The sequence below is a fragment of the Podarcis cretensis genome (genome assembly GCF_951804945.1).
Source record: "Podarcis cretensis genome assembly, chromosome: 4".
In the NCBI taxonomy this organism is placed as follows: Eukaryota; Metazoa; Chordata; class Lepidosauria; order Squamata; family Lacertidae; genus Podarcis; species Podarcis cretensis.
This window is the reverse complement of record NC_137173.1, coordinates 60,850,752-60,870,453: the sequence shown is the minus strand read 5'-3', so window position 1 is coordinate 60,870,453 and position 19,702 is coordinate 60,850,752. Positions and strand designations below refer to the sequence as shown.

The window sequence follows — 19,702 nt, the reverse complement described above, 5'->3', positions numbered from 1 at the left end:
ATGTTACCTTTGCCAAGCATTTTAGTTTTAGGGTTTTCCCCTGATGCACACACAAATCAAATTCTCCTCTTGTTGGAGCAGAGAAACTTGGGTGCCAAGCCACTTCACACTCTAGATCTTGACAGGCATCTACGACACCTAAATTAATAAAGAAAATGAATACATTACAGCTGCTAAAAATGTAAAGATTATGGAGGGTGACAAGTAATTGGAAAACTTAGCTTAAATCCTGCTCAATGTGCATACACATTGTTAAGAAATACTATTATAGAGTCTGGGCTTCAAAACCACAAAAACTGGCATAGCGTATGAAAGTAAAATCTTAACTTGTCAAACTATTCCACATTGATTAAAAATAGGATCTGAATTAATCGGGCAATGCTCCAAAACCAACCTGTTGTATTTCAAAGACTTAGGCAACTCTGCTAGGTTAGGTAAATGAAGAAGAACAAACAAAAAAAAAACCCTCCGCCATTTTTATTAGGCGACTGCTAGCCACAGACAGAGGGTAACAAGGATTTCTGTTTCATTGGCTGCTTTCTGTGGAATGCAGTTCTCACCTTTCCTGATACTTAAAAGCCTTTGATTACCTTGGGGGGCAGGTGGAGACAATAAAAAGGTTGGGTATTCATATTATACTGCTTAGCAACACAAGCTATATGATGCTGGACCACAATCTTAGCTATGTGGTCATGGTTCAAAAAATATACTGAAACGCAGCACAGTAATTATGACTGGTTAGTCAACTAAGATGTCATTAAGCAAGTGGCAGCCCTAATTTCGAACAGTTTGTCAGGTTAGTAACTGACCCATGTAGTTAGTGTCAGACCACAATATGGAAGACCTGGGTAGACTTAGCTGGTAGAGCACAAGACTCCTAATGGTAGCGTTGTGGGTTCAAGCTCCATGTTGGGCAAAAGATTCCTGCATTGCAAGGGGTTGGACTAGAAGACTCTTGTGGTCCCTTCCAACACTACAACTCTATTAGGACCACCTCTCAGTCTAGCCTATTTCACTGGGTTGCTGCAAGAATAAAATGGGCAGTGGGAGAACCGTGTATGCGGCCCTTTGGGGAGAAAGAAAATGTGGTAAGAGAAATAAATAAAAGAGTACCTTAAATACCTGCAAACATATCTGCCTCCAAATTTTGAACAATAGACCTATTCACTTCCATATAGACTTTCCTTTTGCGGAACATTGGCCAATGTGACAGAGGGCTTCCCCTCGCCCTCCTTCAACACTTTAAATATCAGATTGCAGCATATGCCCATCACATGTTACTTTATTTTATCACTGCTTGAAATAGTCCCATAATATACTCTACCTTGCTCTGGGCATATGGAAAATGCCATTCCTTCATCTGTAATTACAGGCTTCCACGTGAATTTTGCAGGGCAGTTTCTACGATTGTATAGTGTCACTGTTGTTCTAAATCCAGTTTCTGCTAAGTAGCTAAAGGCAGGATTTAAAGTCAGTTCCCTTGTAGACATTTCCAAAGCAACAGGTACTACTAATGCTACCACTAACACATGTCCAGTGTGATGCTGGTTTACTGAATACACGAAAGACCTGTAATGCAGAAGAGATTGCATGTATGATATTAAAATGAAACATGTGATGAAGAAGATCATAAAAACATGTTAATTCAAATATATTTTAAAATACTTTGCAAAAGTATATGCTAGTTGTGACCAAATACTGAAGCATCTTAAAAAACTGGCTTTGTAAATTATAAGACCACTTTTCAGGGGGTGAAATCAGAAATAGTAATCTATTTTAAAACCTGCATTACTTAAAAGGTGTTTAGAACAAGGGGAAGTTTTTTTAAATAAAATCCAATGCAAATGCTTTTAAGTGTGCAAAGGATTGATACCTAAATGTTATATACACATATACATAAACATACATATATATGTGTGTGTGCAGGTATGTATCTATGTGTGTGACCAGGGCCATAGCTAGGGGGTGGCAAGGTGGACCCCTGCCAGGGGCGCAGGCAATTGGGGGGTACAAAATCAGCTAAAAATATGTCCATAAATGTAAATATCAATTATTGCCGCATTTGTTGTTGTTGTTGTTTAGTCGTTTAGTCGTGTCCGACTCTTCGTGACCCCATGGACCAGAGAACGCCAGGCACTCCTGTCCTCCACTGCCCCCCGCAGCTTGGTCAGACTCATGCTGGTAACCTCGAAAACACTATCCAACCATCTCGTCCTCTGTCGCCCCCTTCTCCTTGTGCCCTCCATCTTTCCCAACATCAGGGTCTTCTCCAGGGAGTCTTCTCTTCTCATGAGGTGGCCAAAGTACTGGAGCCTCAGCTTCACAATCTGTCCTTCCAGTGAGCACTCAGGGCTGATTTCCTTCAGAATGGAGAGGTTTGATCTTCTTGCAGTCCATGGGACTCTCAAGAGTCTCCTCCAGCACCATAATTCAAAAGCATCAATTCTTCGGCGATCAGCCTTCTTTATGGTCCAGCTCTCACTTCCATACATCACTACTGGGAAAACCATAGCTTTAACTATACGGACCTTTGTTGGCAAGGTGATGTCTCTACTTCTCAAGATGCTGTCTAGGCCTGTCATTGCCCTTCTCCCAAGAAGCAGGCGTCTTTTAATTTCGTGGCTGCTGTCACCATCTGCAGTGATCATGGAGCCCAAGAAAGTAAAATCTCTCACTGCCTCCATTTCTTCCCCTTCTATTTGCCAGGAGGTGATGGGACCAGTAGCCATGATCTTCGTTTTTTTGATGTTGAGCTTCAGACCATATTTTGCACTCTCCTCTTTCACCCTCAATAAAAGGTTCTTTAATTCCTCCTCACTTTCTGCCATCAAGGTTGTGTCATCTGCATATCTGAGGTTGTTGATATTTCTTCCGGCAATCTTAATTCCGGCTAGGGATTCATCCAGCCCAGCCTTTCGCATGATGAATTCTGCATATAAGTTAAATAAGCAGGGAGACAAAATGCAGCCTTGTCGTACTCCTTTCCCAATTTTGAACCAGTCAGTTGTTCCATATCCAGTTCTAACTGTAGCTTCTTGTCCTACATAGAGATTTCTCAGGAGACAGATGAGGTGATCAGGCACTCCCATTTCTTTAAGAACTTGCCATAGTTTGCCATGGTCGACACAGTCAAAGGCTTTTGCATAGTCAATGAAGCAGAAGTAAATGTCTTTCTGGAACTCTCTAGCTTTCTCCATAATCCAGCGCATGTTTGCAATTTGGTCTCTGGTTCCTCTGCCTCTTCTAAATCCAGCTTGCACTTCTGGGAGTTCTTGGTCCACATACTGCTTGAGCCTTCCTTGTAGAATTTTAAGCATAACCTTGCTAGCGTGAGAAATTAGTGCAATTGTGCGATAGTTGGAGCATTCTTTGGCACTGCCCTTCTTTGGGATTGGGATGTAGACTGATCTTCTCCAATCTTCTGGCCACTGCTGAGTTTTCCAAACTTGCTGGCATATTGAGTGTAGCACCTTAACAGCATCATCTTTTAAAATTTTAAATAGTTCAGCTGGAATACCATCACTTCCACTGGCCTTGTTATTTGCAGTGCTTTCTAAGGCCCATTTGACTTCACTCTCCAGGATGTCTGGTTCAAGGTCAGCAACCACACTACCTGGGGTATATGAGACATCCGTTTCTTTCTGGTATAATTCCTCTGTGTATTCTTGCCACCTCTTCTTGATGTCTTCTGCTTCTGTTAGGTCCTTTCCACTTTTGTCCTTTATTATGGAAATCTTTGTACGAAATGTTCCTTTCATATCTCCAATTTTCTTGAACAGATCTCTGGTTCTTCCCATTCTATTGCTTTCCTCTATTTCTTTGCATTGCTTGTTTAAGAAGGTCTTCTTGTCTCTCCTTGCTATTCTTTGGAAATCTGCATTCAATTTCCTGTATGTTTCACGATCTCCCTTGCATTTTGCTTGCCTTCTCTCCCCCGCTATTTGTAAGGCCTCGTTGGACAGCCACTTTGCTTTCTTGCATTTCCTTTTCATTGGGATGGTTTTCGTTGCTGCCTCCTGTATAATGTTACGAGCCTCCATCCATAGTTCTTCAGGCACTCTGTCCACCAAATCTAAATCCTTAAACCTGTTCCTCACTTCCACTGTGTATTCATAAGGGATTTGACTTAGATTGTATCTTACCGGCCCAGTGGTTTTTCCTACTTTCTTCAGTTTAAGCTTGAATTTTGCTATAAGAAGCTGATGGTTTTAAATAGGAGGGTGAATTGAATAGGTGGCAGGGGGATTGGAGGAGAGGCAGAAAGAAGAGCTAATTTGTCCATGGCTAGGGGGTGCAATCTAGATGGTTCTGCCAGGGGCGCAAGATCATCGGCTCTGATAGTGACATCAACACACAACTTTATTTGGTTCCTGCCTTTAAAAACAAGTCAGGCCATTTTGTCAAGGCAACATGTATAAAATAATTGTGCAAATATCAGCTTGCTTTTCAATTCACAGTTGTACCTCCCCCTTCCTTTTCTTTGTTAAATTTAAAAATAAAAAATTATTTATAAAAAAGAGAAAATGCATAAGAACTCTTTCCTCCCTCAGAGTGCTTTACTCAAAAAGTTATTCCCCCCCCCAAAAAAAAGTCAAAAAGTTTTACTTTCGAAAGTTTCCCAATTTCTTGTTCTCAAATACAACTGGAATATAAGTCTTCGTAAAAGGTGGAATGACGTGAGACAAAGGGCTGGTCTGTTGCAGTTCCTCACTTTCAATTCCTACTTGTACCCAGATGTGGACTGGGAGATTATTCACCAGATGCATTTTTCTGGTAGATGTAGAACACACACAAACCTCTCCAAAGTCAATGGTAGAGGGGCCTGAAAAGAATGGAAAGGAGATGTGGCTGCAGAATTTTTAAAAATGGCTTTTTTTCTATTGTGAAGAATTAGGATCAGAATTTATAATTAATTAATTAATACTATTACCATATATTCATTTATACCCCAACTTTTTCCTTGACAGGGACTCATGGCAGCCTACAGATAAAAATAAGAACAGCTAAAAATATAGGGGGGAAACAATCCTTTAAAAAGCAATTCAACACTGATATAGTTGTAATTCTATCACTCTATACACACAAACTTAAAATATATTAAAATGGCATGGTATGGCCTTTCTTTACAGTCACTATTTTTAAACCAATACATGATTTTTGTCCCTTGTTGTGTTTAAAGGAAGGAGAAACCTTACCAATGAATATTTGATGAAGCTGCTTCGGCGTCAAAATTAAACTACAGTCTTCAATCTCTTGTGGTGAAGTTGGTACAGGGTTAAGCCCATCACCCACCTGTAAAAATGGCCAACAGAATAACCACATAATATCTAATATAGCTAATAATATCTGAATGTTTTAGGCTTTTGTTCAGATGTATTGAACACAGTCCATAGAATCTGGGTAAGCAAATAAGCAGGAGGGCAAGTTTATGAGAGGAAACATATTCTGTAGGCTGACAACTCATTTCCAGGCAAACAAGAAGGCAGAAGGCAACACTCACGTGCATGAGATGTTGGGCGCTGTTTATCGACCAACATTTCAAAAAGAAGTTGACAATACGCACCAAGGGAGCATGGAAAAGCAGGGTGTTTCATGGTTCAACATTCATTATCACAGACCCTACCCAAATTGTATATACTTGTACAACTAGTACAACACTATACAACTGCACTGTGTATCTGGGGAGGATGGACAACACCTTCACCAGAGGTGTTATTAATAGTACTAAAAGCTGGAAAAATTAGATTCTCCTGCAAAGGAAACACCACCAGAAGAAGAAAGATACCCAGAACCACAACAAGAAGGCAACACGGGAATATTTAATACACAAAATCTTAATCTTCAGAATTCATTAGGGGGCAAAGAGGCTGCAGCTCTGAGTGTGGAATCCTAGGCACACTTTTCTGGTAGCAATCACACTGAAATTAGGAGGACTGTTGAGGAAACATGGATGGGATGAGGCTACATAATATTTTGAGAAGCTGTAAGTAAGCAAGATCATCTTCAAACATATTTAGCTTACCTCTCTGGCTGAAGTTTTAGATTCCATTTCTGCTAACTGTTGACTAGTTAATAAGCTACTCCTTACACAAGCAACCTCTTCCTCCAATTTCTCCTCCTGTAAAATTTTAACCCTTGGAGATTTCAAGCCTGATGCTGGTTTTAACCCAATATCCACAGGATTATTAAGTGATTTAAAGATCCTATGAGTTGGAAGTATGGAGAAGAAGCGACATTCAGCTATGAAGTAAACACACTGCGAAAAGTTACAACATTTTGAGTACATATTTTAATTAACTGGATTCACTAGAGAGAAATGCAAGCCCTTATATTGAATACTAACCTACACCAAGTTACCTTTTAATTATAAAGCCTGTCACAGTGCATATATTTCAAACATGTCTTCCTCATATTACTTGTGATAGATAGATAGATCTCAGAGTCCAATGCAGTTTGTGGAGGAAAGGAGGGAGGAAAAGTAACCACACATGACAAGACAATTAGCTGATGCTGGAGGAAGCAGCTGATCACCAGGGACTGCAATCTGAATTTCTAAATGTCACTCACGTGGGATTCATTGTTCTCAAACCCATTCAGGTACGTAGAATTATTCTCAACCTTTAAGTCACATTTCCTATACATTATTCATACTAGGATTTGTAGCTTTTTATAAAAACGAAGAATAAAACTATAGCACTATAAATCTGGAAAGTGATTGAGCATTTTGGCAGTTTATTTGGAAACAATGTTTACCGAGCAGCTTTTTTATGCAAACGATGCTGTCTTAAACTCTGAAGATAGCTTGCATAGTAATCCTTATTCACTTGCTTTTCCATTTCTTCAAACAACGTGTAAGAAAACTCTGGATCCACATAACTGTATCTGGCAACCTTTGTGAAAATAGTCCTAAATGTGTGAAAAGAAATGCAGCCTCATTAGAGCAAGAGCCATTTAAATGTGCGCTGGATTCTGAAAACAATTCCACTTTTGCTATATAAATGTGCTATTCATACGGCCATTATTCCACTGATCATTACTAGCATTTGACCTTGCCAAGACAATCCTAACATAGAACTGTTGCAATTTGATATGAAAAAAAGGGAAATTGTGGGTTGAGCCCAGAGGTCCACTCTGCATTGGAGGTAGGAGGCAAGTAAGCTATCTTTGCAGATTCCCCCTTCTACTGGGCCTCTTCAAAAGCTGCTCCCAAGAATTGGGGGCCTTTCTGGAGCAGCATGCAGTAGCAGCGGTGGGGTGGGTTTCAGAGAGAATATTGCCGCTTTCTCCCATGAACAGAAACCCTTTTGTTTGCACAACCATCACTCTGGAGCCAATCCAATATTAGCAAAATATATTTCAACACAAACAGTAATCACTTGCACTTGAATTCGGGTTCACTATATATTTAATTCACAGGGACAAACATTAAAGGCTACAAAATAAAATATTTAAAATAGCACCCAATGTCACAAGAGATTTCCATTCATGCAATGAATCTTCCCCCTTCCTCTCCTCTTCCCATTGACTAAAATAATCTGGCCTGGGCAGTTAGGGCGGCTATTTGGAACAGATCTGAGGGCACTTGGAGAGTGGCATGTGGGAAGAGAGGAAAGGGCTGTCCTGTTGCACAAGCAAAAACCTGTTGTGCTATACGGTGGGCAGTCTTTGATGTCACCTTCAAGGTGATATTTTAATTATTGTTATTGTTAGGGACTGGCTAGATGATGAGGAGAGGTGGGAGGAACCAGCTGGGGAACCACTAAAGGGAGCCCCAAAGGAGGAAGGCTTGGAGCACAGTGATTGGTGGTGGTGACAGTGAGACACTGAGGAGAGGTCAGAGAGAGACTGGGGAGAGGAATGGTTGAATGTTGAAGAGGCAACAGGCTTGAGTGAGCAAAGGGAGCCTGTGACAGGGAGCAGCTCAGACTCAGAGACTGAAGAAGATGGGGGGGTCCCTCTGTTGACTCCACAAACACGCAGGGAATGCATAGGGTGGGGCGGGGAAGATTACAGGTTCCCCAAGGTAGTCTGAAGCTGCTTGGGAAACATTCAGCAGAAAATGAGACCTAGAGGCAGTAAAGGGCAGGGACCATCAATCCTGGCAACTGCCCTATAGGGGCAAGTCCTGTTGGGAGGTATTGCTAAGCTGTATGCCATTTTCTTAAATAAAGAATTAACTACACTGCTTAATTCTGCATCTTTTTACTGACCTGCATCTGAACCAGCTCTGACAGTTATAAATCATTATCGCTTTTTCAATATTACCTGTAATCCTTATGCAGTTCAGGAGGTCTTATGCTGGCTTGACGATCATTAGGAAAAGCTACCAATGCATTGCTCAATTTTTTTTTTATCCGGTGGGCATGAATTTGTGTCCGATCTGATTTAAGAAGTGCCACTGGAGCAACATCAGTGGTTTGTTCCACCTTCCTAGCTACAAATACTCCCACTTCATTGGAAATCTGTGGTGTTATACCTTAGTCAGAATTTAAATAAAAATAAATTATATGTGTATCAGATATCATCTTTATTCCCTTGAATTGCAGAAAACTCAATTCCTAATACATTTCCCCCCAAAAAAATATTTTTTTCAAATTTTTTTATTGATTTTCCAAATTTATAAACAAACAAACATAAATCCTAACTGTAATTATTCCACTATTATTAACATTGTTAGGTGACTTCCTTAAATCCCCCTAGCTGAGTTTCAATGTATATCATTGTAACAGTTTTCCAAAACTAATTTCTCATAAAATTTACTTAGTCAATTAACTTCTTTCTTACTTTTCATATAAACTTTAAACATGTTATTATATAGAATCACATATTTAACTCCTAAGCCAATCTGGTATTTTCAAGTATTTCTATTTAAATTATCTTAGCATATTTAGCTAAATATTCTTTAAATTTCATCCATCCTTCCTGGTACTCCTCCTACTTCTGGTCGCGGACTCTTCCGGTCAGGTCGGCTAGCTCCCAAAAGTCCATCATCTTCATCTGCCATTCCTCCAATGTTGGCACTTCTTGTGTTTTCCAATTCTTTTTTTAAAAAAATAATTTTTATTAACAGGCCAATCAAATCACATTATTTCCAAATCACATTAGTTCCAAATTATACAGCCAGATTTTTAAATTTTGCTGGGGGTACCCATACTTCAAGCTCTGAACGGGGGTCCAAGCATCACTTATATTGCTGCTTTAATTAGACAATTCTATCCAGTTCTGTCCAGATAGTCTCTTTATTACTTTCTTCATCTTCTTGTTGTTATCATATATTCCTTTCTTTGCGATCTCTGATAATCTTCACAAGTGGGTTGGAAACAAACATCCTCTGTGTGGGTTTTAGACTCTCCTAAAAATCATATCACATAGGGACAGACGCAATTCCACACTTCCGTAAAGAATTTATCCTCGGTCTGTCCTTTAATTTTCCCAGGCTTGCCAAGTATATCACAAAGGGTTCTGCCAGGTTTAGATCACATTCCAATCATCATTCACATTCTGATGATCCTGGTCCTCCACCCCCCGTCTTTCTTAGACAAGCCTGCCTTAGTGAGATGCCATTTAAAACTGCGTCATAAAAACTTTCCTATGTTCTTCAATGTTTACCAATCCTCTCTTTGATCAATAATTCACTCCACACAGTTCTTGAATTCCTGCTTGTGATTAATAAAATGCAACGATCTTCTTTCTGGGGTGGAGGGTTATTAATACTCACATAAGGCAAAGAAAAGAAAAGTTTTTTCCTCTACCCCCCCCCTTCCGTTTCACTCCAAACATACCAATCTCTTAATGGTGATTCATCACTTGATTTATTTGTCCCGTCCGTCGCTCCGGTCACAGAGATCCATTAATCAGCAGTTTTATTTCCCGAATTTCACTTGATGTATGTGCTTTAGCTTCTTTCCAATTATATGTTTCCAATTATATTTTCGAGCTAAAGCGAACCTGGGCGCTGATTGGAGACAGCGTCAGGAAGAGCCGACTTCACCGAGGGCTTGTGCCAAGTGACCGGGCACCCCTTCTTTCGAATCCGGGGGTGCATTATGGACACTGCTGGCAAGGCAGTCCCCCCCATCTCCTTGGGGGGGGGGCGGGAATGCTAAATACTTCCCATAGCAGCCTCTTAATTACCTTGTGTGGGTCGGAGAGATGTTATTGTCGGTCATCTTCCAATGCGCCACCTGGTGGCCCCCCTGTGTTTTCCAATTCTTGGCTAACAAAATCCTAGCAGCAGTTGTGGCATACAAAAACAATCTAACATCTTTCTTGGGCAATTCCAGACCTATTATTCCAAGAAGGAAGGCCTCTGGTTTCTTAATAACTGTATATTTCAACATTTTTTTTTTCAATTCATTATAAATCTTCTCCCAGAAGTCTTTCACCTTGGGGCAGGTCCACCACATATGATAAAAGGTACCTTCTTTTTCTTTACATTTCCAACATAGATTATCACTATTGTGATAAATCTTTGCTAATTCCCCCCCCCCTAAAAATAAAGGACTACATTCCAAGACTAGTTTTATAAGTGTGCTTATACGAGTTATTATATAGGGACAGCTCAGGACATTTTGCTGCCTGAAGCAAAGAACATGACAACAACCCTCCCATTCCACACAGAGAAGCTGACTGGACTGTGACAGGTGGATTTTACTTCAATACTGTCATTCGGATAATGTCCTCTGCACCTCAGGTAGGAAGCCAGCTTATGAGTACAGAGCAGGGCAGGAAGGATACACAGCTCTATCACCCAACAAAGAAAAATTGGAGGAACAGACAAGCTACATCCCAGCATGTGCCACCTGAGGCAATCGCAGAGCACATCAGCAAAATTACCAGGGAGGAGCAAAGTGATCTCTCCCAAAGTGTGCACATTTGCTCATTCATCCAAAGTCAGTGTGGGGAACTTTTGGCCCTCTAGGGACTCCTGAAGTACAACTCCCTTCAGCCCCAGCCGATGGCCAAGAAGGATTTGAGTTGTAGTTTGGAAGCCGCAGTTTCCTCATACCTCATACCTGTGTTAATCCATGGTTTGGCTTAGTATTACATGTAAAAGAGGGCAATGGAATGGCAGGGATCAAAGAAGACCACACACATTCTGAATACAACAGGTATGAGTTACCTGACAGAACTCTCAAATTGCTCTTTAAAAGCTTCCATTCAAGCTCAAGAAAAGAGTTTGTCCTGACCTTCAAGGTCACTTCTTCACTGGGGCAGGTGTAATGTGCTGGTGGGCAGGCAGATGGGTGAAGAGTTAGATCCACAGGTGGAGACTAATCAAACATCAGCTCCTCTCAAGGAGCTTTGAGTTTCCACAGGAACATTTTCAGGGCGTGCAGGAGGCTGCTCACCCAGCCACGGGATGAAATGTGACTAACTTGCTACTTCACCAATTAATTATCAGAGCATTTGAACCAATTACCATGCAAAGTTACCAAATACCAGTTCTAACATTTCAGCCTCTACCATTTGTCTGAATTATCCCACAAAAGAACTGACAGAAATGTAATTTCGAACACGTTAAAATTGTAGCCCCTTTTTCTTACTAACTTACCAAGGTTGGGTTTCAGAACCACTTTATTGGTTACAGAGTTGCACACACCAGAAAAAATTAAGTATAACTGATGGAAAGGTTTGAACTTCAGTGCTGGTAAGCCATCTTTTTTTGCCACTGGACCAATGATATCTATCACCTGCTTTGCTGTGAAGGTTCCTACGTGACGTGGAATAAATGAAAATAAAATATCCTAAAGACAAAAATAAATAAATACAGGCCTTTAGGCATTTTAAAATGTTACATCATGCTCACTCATTGTTTCTTTAAAAAACAAACAAACCACCAGGATGTTAAATTCCCAGCATTCAAATAAATAGTTTTCATTTCTTGAATTTTAAGTAGTAAAATTCTCTCAAACATCCCTATCCAACTACTTAGGCTTCACAGTCTGTTGACTGCTTCATACATTATACAGGAAGCATGGCTCCTTACAATGTACTTGAAGACTACAATTCTGTAACCATTTACCCAGGAATAAGCCCGCTGAACTTGACAGGATTTGCATCTGAATAGATGTGTAGAGGCCTGGGAGAGAGAAGTTGAGGAAACAGAGGCCAATGGTTGCCAAAGAGCAGAAGGACAAGAGAGGCACAGGTGGCAGTGAGAAAATTTGTGTGTGTTGCTAAGATGGCTCAGTAAAAGGATTCAGAAAAGGAAGGTTCTCACAAAAGGCCAAGAACATGATATTTTGAAGATAAAGAATACAAAGAAGGCATCAAGATAGGAGTGGAGTTTGGCAGCAGATTATGTAGACAAAATAGAAGAGGAAGAGGAAATAAGGGAAGATGCAACCAGATATGTGTGGCTTTAGAAATAAGGAAGAGAAGCTTGAAGTTGATGTGGAGTTTTGACTGGTAACCAATGTAAGGAAGAAGGGTAATGACTGCTAATAGAATAGAGTAAAATGTTGTAACAGGTGCATTCTCATTATATACTCATGGAGGGTTATGGATGAATGGATGGGTTGAAAGAAGGTGGTTATGATAGTTAGCTTTAGCCAGAGAGAGGAGAATGTTTCCCATCTATGTACGTAAGAGTAAAAGGTGCTTCTTGTGGATAAGAGATGGATAAAGCAACAATTCTGTAACTGCTTTGAAGCAGGAAGACAAGAGAAGCAAAAAGGAGTAAAATTTCATGCATCTCAGAAAAAATCTCTCAATGACAAGGGAGTGTCATTACACATCTTTAGGCGCCAGGTGAAAATGTTCTGCTTCAACTAGGCCTTTGGCTGATTAATATTCTACAGCTTTTTAAATCTGCTTGGGGGGGGGGTTCTTGTCTTGTTTTTGTTCTATTTATTTGCGCTTTTATCTTGTATTTTTATCTTGTGAACTGCCCTGAGCTCTTTGGATGAAGGGTGGTATATAAATTTAGTAAATAAATACTTTAAAAGAAAGCTCTATTTTTTTGTTTTATTTTAAGTAACAATCATTCATGCATGCCATCATTACAGTAATACTGCTTTAGCAGCAACTAAAATTTATGTTATTGTACTATGCAACACTTCACAATATAAAGCACTTTGAAAGTTAACTACATAAATGCCGCGTAAGATGAAAGAAAAATACAAAGATAGTACCTGTGTAGACTTTGCTTTTACTTTTCCCTTTTCAGGACAAATATTATAATGTGCAATCTTACGAAAAGCAAATGATACTGGAAGAATATCGCATTCATTTTTGAGCGTGCAAACAATATCTGTATGTTCACCCATGTAACACTCCACAAAATTAACAACTGGTCCTGGTTTGAATGTCAGAATGACTGGAAGCCCTGAGCCTATCAAACCCAACTCAACCTGATGACGATTCTTCTCTGTAAAAAACATTGAGATAAAAGGATATGCTATCATTTACAGCAGAAAGACAGACAATATAGCAACTAATTTACTTATACATAATGAAAGACTGTCTTCATATAATTTGCCCCCGTTTTGTATGATTAAGTCATACATGTATCAATGTACAGTTTGCTGCCTCCTGAAATTTGGGGCAAGACACATTGTATGATAAATTTGCACATAAAATGCCCAATTGTAATCAGATTACTTTTTTAAAAAGATGGCACAAAATCATCATAAAACCCCAGCCACTAACAGCACATGCCTAGCTTCCAAAAGTCATTGCTTTCTGAACGTACATGGGCTCAAAATTTGATGAGTATCCAGGATAGAAAAGTGTATTTGTTGTGGGCAGCCGCACCTGGGGAAATTCCACATACTATTACAGATGCCAAACGTATGAATCAGATTCCTGCAGGATAACCAGCCCTTCAGCCAGAAATCAGTGGCACTGAAGTAAGGAAGTGGAAAACCTATCAGGTTCAGGAGGTCTGCCTTGTCATACTAAACTTAGCCAGAAGTCCTTACATGGTAAGAATAATGTATGATGTCATTACTGCATGCTGGTACCTAGCAGCCACTACACCTTCTGCAGCCAGCACAGAATTAATTGGGCTCTCTCAGTCATCCCTAAGAAGTCATCAAAGGAGGAAAGATAGCAAGGAATGCCTGATCCCTGACATGCAGGCCACAGAAGGTGCCGAGACCCTGAATGATTCAACCTGTGCACAGAGATTCCGCCTCACCCCTACCCAAGCCAAGAAAATGCCAAGGGGATCCTTTCTCGGAGTGAAACATTTTTGGTGAGCTGGCCTTCATCACAGCAAAACATAGCAGAGGCACAGGCACACTGTCTTGGACATCTTTCCCAAAATGTCTTGCTCTGAGGAAGGACGCCCTTGGCCCTTTGTCTGAGTGAGGCTCAGGCAGGGAAGAGGTAGAAGTGGAAAGCCTTGCCTCTTCAGGGAGCCAACCAGCCCAAGAATGGAGTGAGTGGTGGACCAGGGCACTAATTTGCTGTTGCTTCACTCTTGCCACCTAAAGCAAGCAACAAGGTATGTAATTCACACCTTCCTATTACATACAGAGGTGGGAGTTTTCCAATTAACTTAGGTATTCAAATTATAGATTATTTTATGCAAAGCCCATTACCCTTCCTGGAAATTTATAGAGGGAAAAGTACAGTTCTAATCCCATTCCATTTATTCAGTATTTATAAACGCCATACCATCTGTAGGTCTGTCACCACCAGCCACTGCTTCCAAGAAGTCGTTTTTGCTTCCTATAGCTTCAAATTTCAGAAAGAGAGCATAATCTTGCCTTGGTGGAGTTTTGCCAAGGTCCCCCCTGTCCCTTTTCACCATTCTGAAAAATTCACAATTACATTTATGTTTCTAAGCAGGGAGGGAGAATATATGCTGTTAATGTCTTAACAAGTTTAAACAGAAAAATTAAAGCAATTAAGGTTTCTTATGCAACATCAATATAGCAACACTAATTAATGGGGTGTTTCTACAGGGTCATTACCTCACTCACTGTGCAGGATAATAAATACTTGGTTCTTGACTTCTCACTTGTCACTATGCTAAGAATGTTCCCTATGTACCAACTTCCAAATCATCTAAATATACTACTCTTTTCATAACGCTCCATGTGAATTGATACCACCCCCCTGCCCATTCAGCCTAGTTGCTGCTGTCACAACCCCTGAGCCTGCATATCTTCCAATAATTCCAACTGCACCTCTTGTATTACACTTTCCCCCCCAATTTTTCCTCTGGCCTCAGCTAGGCAACTGAGACAAGAAGTGATTGGTCTCTAGACAGGGTATACCCTTTCCTGTCACCCACTGCAGCTAAAAGAGGGCATTCATACCCCATATTTTCTTTGAAAACAGAAACCTTTCCCATAACTGGGAGAACAGTTAGTCAAAATAAGTTAATTACAAAAGTTAGAGGAGTGCTTTTTCAGCTATGAATGAATCCTATATCAAAAAGAGAGGAGTGTATCATAATTTCTAGTAATTTTAATTTTATATATATATATATATATATATATATATATATATACACACACACACACACACACATGTATCATATATATTTTTATATATTGTTGTGTACTGCCCTGAGATCTAAAGGTATGGGGTGGTATACAAATTTAATAAATAATATCATTAAGTTCACATTCCATGCTTACTTTGGGCTAAAACAAATAGAGATCATCATTTTCTGATCAGGCTGTAGTGTTCCTTCATTGGGAATGCAGGCAATCAGAGTGGAAACATCTTGTTCTGCTTTTCCATCAGTGTAATGTAAATCTCTTAAAACAGCATTGGTACTCTTCTGAATATCTGTGCCCTGTAAGACAAAGTGAGGCATAAAGTATATTAAAAGCCACTCAGTTTTCTCAGTTGTTAATGCTGGTCTTTTCAGACAAAAAAAAAGCAGAAAAACATTATGCATATTGAATAAGCCTAGATTGCATTATATAGAAAAGCAATAAAAATAAAATATCACAGTCTAATACTGAAAGAGTGGCAAGGAAAAACTGCCATTATTTGAAAGAGACTTGTCCCTAGCACTAGATCCCTCCTAGTTTGTATTTATTAGACATAACTGGTATAATATAGCTTTTTTAAAATAAAAAGTAAGAACTTTCTACAGAATTATTATGCCCTAGCAAATATGCATCTTTCTGACAGGTGGAGTATGTGGGGTTGGAAGGCCCTTACACTGCAGGAACCCTGAGAGGATGCAGTTTGTGCTTACACAAAGAGATGCATTAGAATTTCCCCATGGAGTCTTTTGGTGTATTCACAATGCTGCCTTGTTGTTGTCGTTTAGTCGTGTCCGACTCTTTGTGACCCCATAGACCAGAGCACGCCAGGCACTCCTGTCTTCCACTGCCTCCCGCAGTTTGGTCAAATTCATGCTAGTAGCTTCGAGAACACTGTCCAACCATCTCGTCCTCTGCCGTCCCCTTCTCCTTGTGCCCTCAACTTTTCCCCACACCAGGGTCTTTTCCAGGGAGTCTTCTCTTCTCATGAGGTGGCCAAAGTATTGGAGCCTCAGCTTCACGATCTGTCCTTCCAGTGAGCACTCAGGGCTGATTTCCTTAGAGTGCAGTAAAATTGTTTTTTCTCTGGTACCTTTCATAGCTCTTTCCCCCTTAGCTGTTCACAGCAGCAGACTTCATTTTATTTCACCAGGGGGTGTTGACAGACAGGGATGCCTTTATCCTATGCAAAGGTGTTCACACTTTTGTTGGAGATAAATTAGGAGTGACTTAAGGACCCCAATTGGTGTGAAGCTGGTTTATTTATTTATTACTTATTTGTTGCATTTCTATCCCACCTTTTTCTCTAGAGAGCTCAAGGTGGCATACAAGGTTCTCCCTGTCCTCATTTAATCCCCACAAAACTTTGATCTCCCAGGTTCTAGTCCAACACTAACCACTACACCACACTGGTTCTCCTACACACATGTTGAGAAACAACACATCAAATAGTAATAACAAAGTACAGAATATATGTCCATTTTAGATGACATCACATGAACATCAATGAAAAGTCCAACACAGGAAACACAGTAAGCGCACAGTAAACAGGAGTGTGAACACAGGCCTTGTTGACAGAGGCCAAGCCACACAGAGTAAGGGTAATGGAAAGGGTTTGGTTCTATCACAACATTAGGCCCAAATGCAGTGCTGTATTTTTCCACACACAAGTGTTTTATTTATTCTTTCTTCCTTTCAACTTAATGATCACTTCCCATAAAGCAGCCTGAAGCTATTTAACAATAAACACACATATTGGAAACCATGTCAAGTCCAATACAGATAAGAATAAAAATGTCCACTTAAAAGGCTTTAGAAGGAAAGGTCTTCAATAGACACCAAAAAGATAACAGAAATGGTAAGTGGTAGGCGTTCCAAAGGGTAGGTGCCACCACACCTAATACTAACATTGTATAGAATAACCCTTTTGATGAGATTACATCTTCAAGAGGCCCTCTCCTGCACAGCACAGTCATCAGTTGGGCACATAAGGATGAGATGGTATACTACTACTACTATCTACCCACCTTTCAGAGATGGCACACATTTGCAATGCACATTCTTCTTGTTATTCATACTACAGTGTGACACAATGCTGTGAGAGCAGGTGTCAGTTCTATCCCTGCCCTTGGTATTAGGTGTCTACAGAACCCCAGGTGGTCTCTTGTCCGTAGTGGGAAAGTTACTCAAAGAATTCCACTGCCATCTTGCATCCCAGGACTTCACTCTCTTTTTGCTATATACTCCCTTCTTCCTCAGTCTCTCATAATGTATATTCCACCTGACCCCACCTTTCCTTATACAGTTCTTCTGTTGATGCCCCTTGTAGTTTCCTTTCCTGCTAGCTTTTTCACCCTTCTCTCTTTCTGTCGAGCCACTAGGGATGGCAACCCCAGACCCTTCTGTCCTATTCCTCTTTCTCCTTCTTGTGAGAAACTGAGGCACATCTTTTCCCTCTACCTACTTCTTCTCGTTCGCTCATGAATCTCTTCTCGTCCTCCAGAGCGCCCTGGTTTCTCTGCTTCTATGTTTTTCTTCTGTTACTTCCATCCCCTTCCATCTTCTTCCCTGTGAGACCTGGCTTAAACACTCCCACATGCTGACCTCAATGCTCTTTGTATCCTTCCACCCGCACAGTTGGAAGAGATACATATAGACAAGAAAAACACACAATATTGACCAAAAGAAAAACTCTCTTCTACAAGACTACAACTATGGAAGGGAAACCCTGCTGAAAAACAGACAGAAAAGCAGGAGTAAAGTCATCAGGTTTCCTTACATTTGAAAAGCTTTTTAAAAATAATTCAAAAAAGGTTTCCTTACCATCTCTCCACCAACAGCGTTGTCTTGCAGGATTGCCACCCAATCCATGGGCTCTGGGCTTTTATTATGAAGAAGAACTTCTTCAGTCTTGGTGGTTCCAAAATAGACACATCCAAAATTGACACATTTTATTTTGTTTGATGGCGGCACACCCAAAAGCTCAAGAATTTGCTCCACTATATTGGCTTTGATGATTATCTGAGCTTTGGGCCGTCCCTGCAATTTCACACTTTTGAGTAAACAACAGGTAAGAAGGAACAAAAGGGGAAAATATGAACAGATAAGAACTGTGTTACAATAGTGCATTAATCTTATGAACTCAGTATTTTACTAGAGCATTTGTACAACACACATAACTACAGTTGAAACTTATAGAAGCTGCCTATTTCTACCATTAAAAGCTGGGTTGAAAGACAGATTATTTTACTGGGAGACTAATGGTGGAACCTGCCTATGTCACTAATATATTAAACATATTTACAGCTTCAGTGCTTCCTGTCAGAGTAGACAGTAGTATCAGTGTCACACAACATTCTGAACAGAAGGAAGACTGCAACTTACATGGCTGTCTCATTAATTGTTCTGGGTACATCTGTACAAATCTCCATATTAATCAACTGTTCTGATCGGGGTTCCACCACTCCACTGGTTGGTGATATCAAAATGGAGACATTTCCTTTGTATTTTATAGCAAATGTACCTACAAAATATATAAGCAATATTGTGCATTGCATGTAAAATTAACTATTTCCACTCTGATAATGGTAGCACAAAATGTGGGCAGAGATGCACTTTACTTTCACACCTATCTTCACATAGCAGCACGCTTCTCCCCGCTGCCAACCCCACAAGCTCCAGGCACAGCGGGGAGGCGCAGCGTGTCTTCCTGCTGTCCCCCCCACCTGGTTTGGGCTTCAGGCAAATATCTGCAAGCTGTGGGAGCCTGGTGGGAGAGCTGGCTTGCGGAGAGCTGCCAGTTCTGGGGGCCCCAGCCCCGCACCTGGGGGGGAAATATTTTTTTTTCTTTATTCCCCCCCCCCAAATAAAAACTTGGTGCGTCCTATGGGCCGGTGCGTCCTATGGGGCAAGAAATACGGTACATTCCATCTGCCTAACATGCTGAAAGTAAGTCCATTGGTGGGATCCCCACCAGCTGACCACAGCAGAAACCCCCAAAACAGGGCATTCAGAGGAATCCTAAGTCAGTTTTACAGCTGTTGCCAGAAGACATAGATCTCAAACCAGACCTGATCACTGTGCTTGCCTAGAGCTGGTGCAAAGACCAGGCCCAGTCATATTGCCCTTCACTTTCTGCACTGTGAATGGCAGGGCTGTGAAGGTGGCAAGAGCTCCACGGAACCACCACAGTAGGCTTGGATTGCACCCTTAGCCACAGACTGCAAGTCAAATCACAAGCATGGCAT

General features: G+C 40.6%; 1 protein-coding gene across 1 annotated transcript in view; it reads right to left on the bottom strand.

Annotated features, from left to right (window-relative positions):
* CFAP47 (cilia and flagella associated protein 47) overlaps positions 1–19,702 on the bottom strand; it is a 198,149-nt gene that overhangs the window by 174,337 nt on the left and 4,110 nt on the right. Inside the window, exons 4-16 of the mRNA XM_079972197.1 lie at positions 18,840–18,978; positions 18,279–18,507; positions 15,597–15,757; positions 14,626–14,762; positions 13,137–13,372; positions 11,555–11,747; positions 8,266–8,476; positions 6,754–6,906; positions 6,023–6,203; positions 5,196–5,292; positions 4,606–4,822; positions 1,325–1,569; positions 8–138 (exon numbers count right to left, since the gene is read on the bottom strand). Coding sequence (XP_079828323.1) covers positions 8–138; positions 1,325–1,569; positions 4,606–4,822; positions 5,196–5,292; positions 6,023–6,203; positions 6,754–6,906; positions 8,266–8,476; positions 11,555–11,747; positions 13,137–13,372; positions 14,626–14,762; positions 15,597–15,757; positions 18,279–18,507; positions 18,840–18,978 — 2,330 coding nt within the window. The remainder of the gene's footprint in view (positions 1–7; positions 139–1,324; positions 1,570–4,605; positions 4,823–5,195; positions 5,293–6,022; positions 6,204–6,753; positions 6,907–8,265; positions 8,477–11,554; positions 11,748–13,136; positions 13,373–14,625; positions 14,763–15,596; positions 15,758–18,278; positions 18,508–18,839; positions 18,979–19,702) is intronic.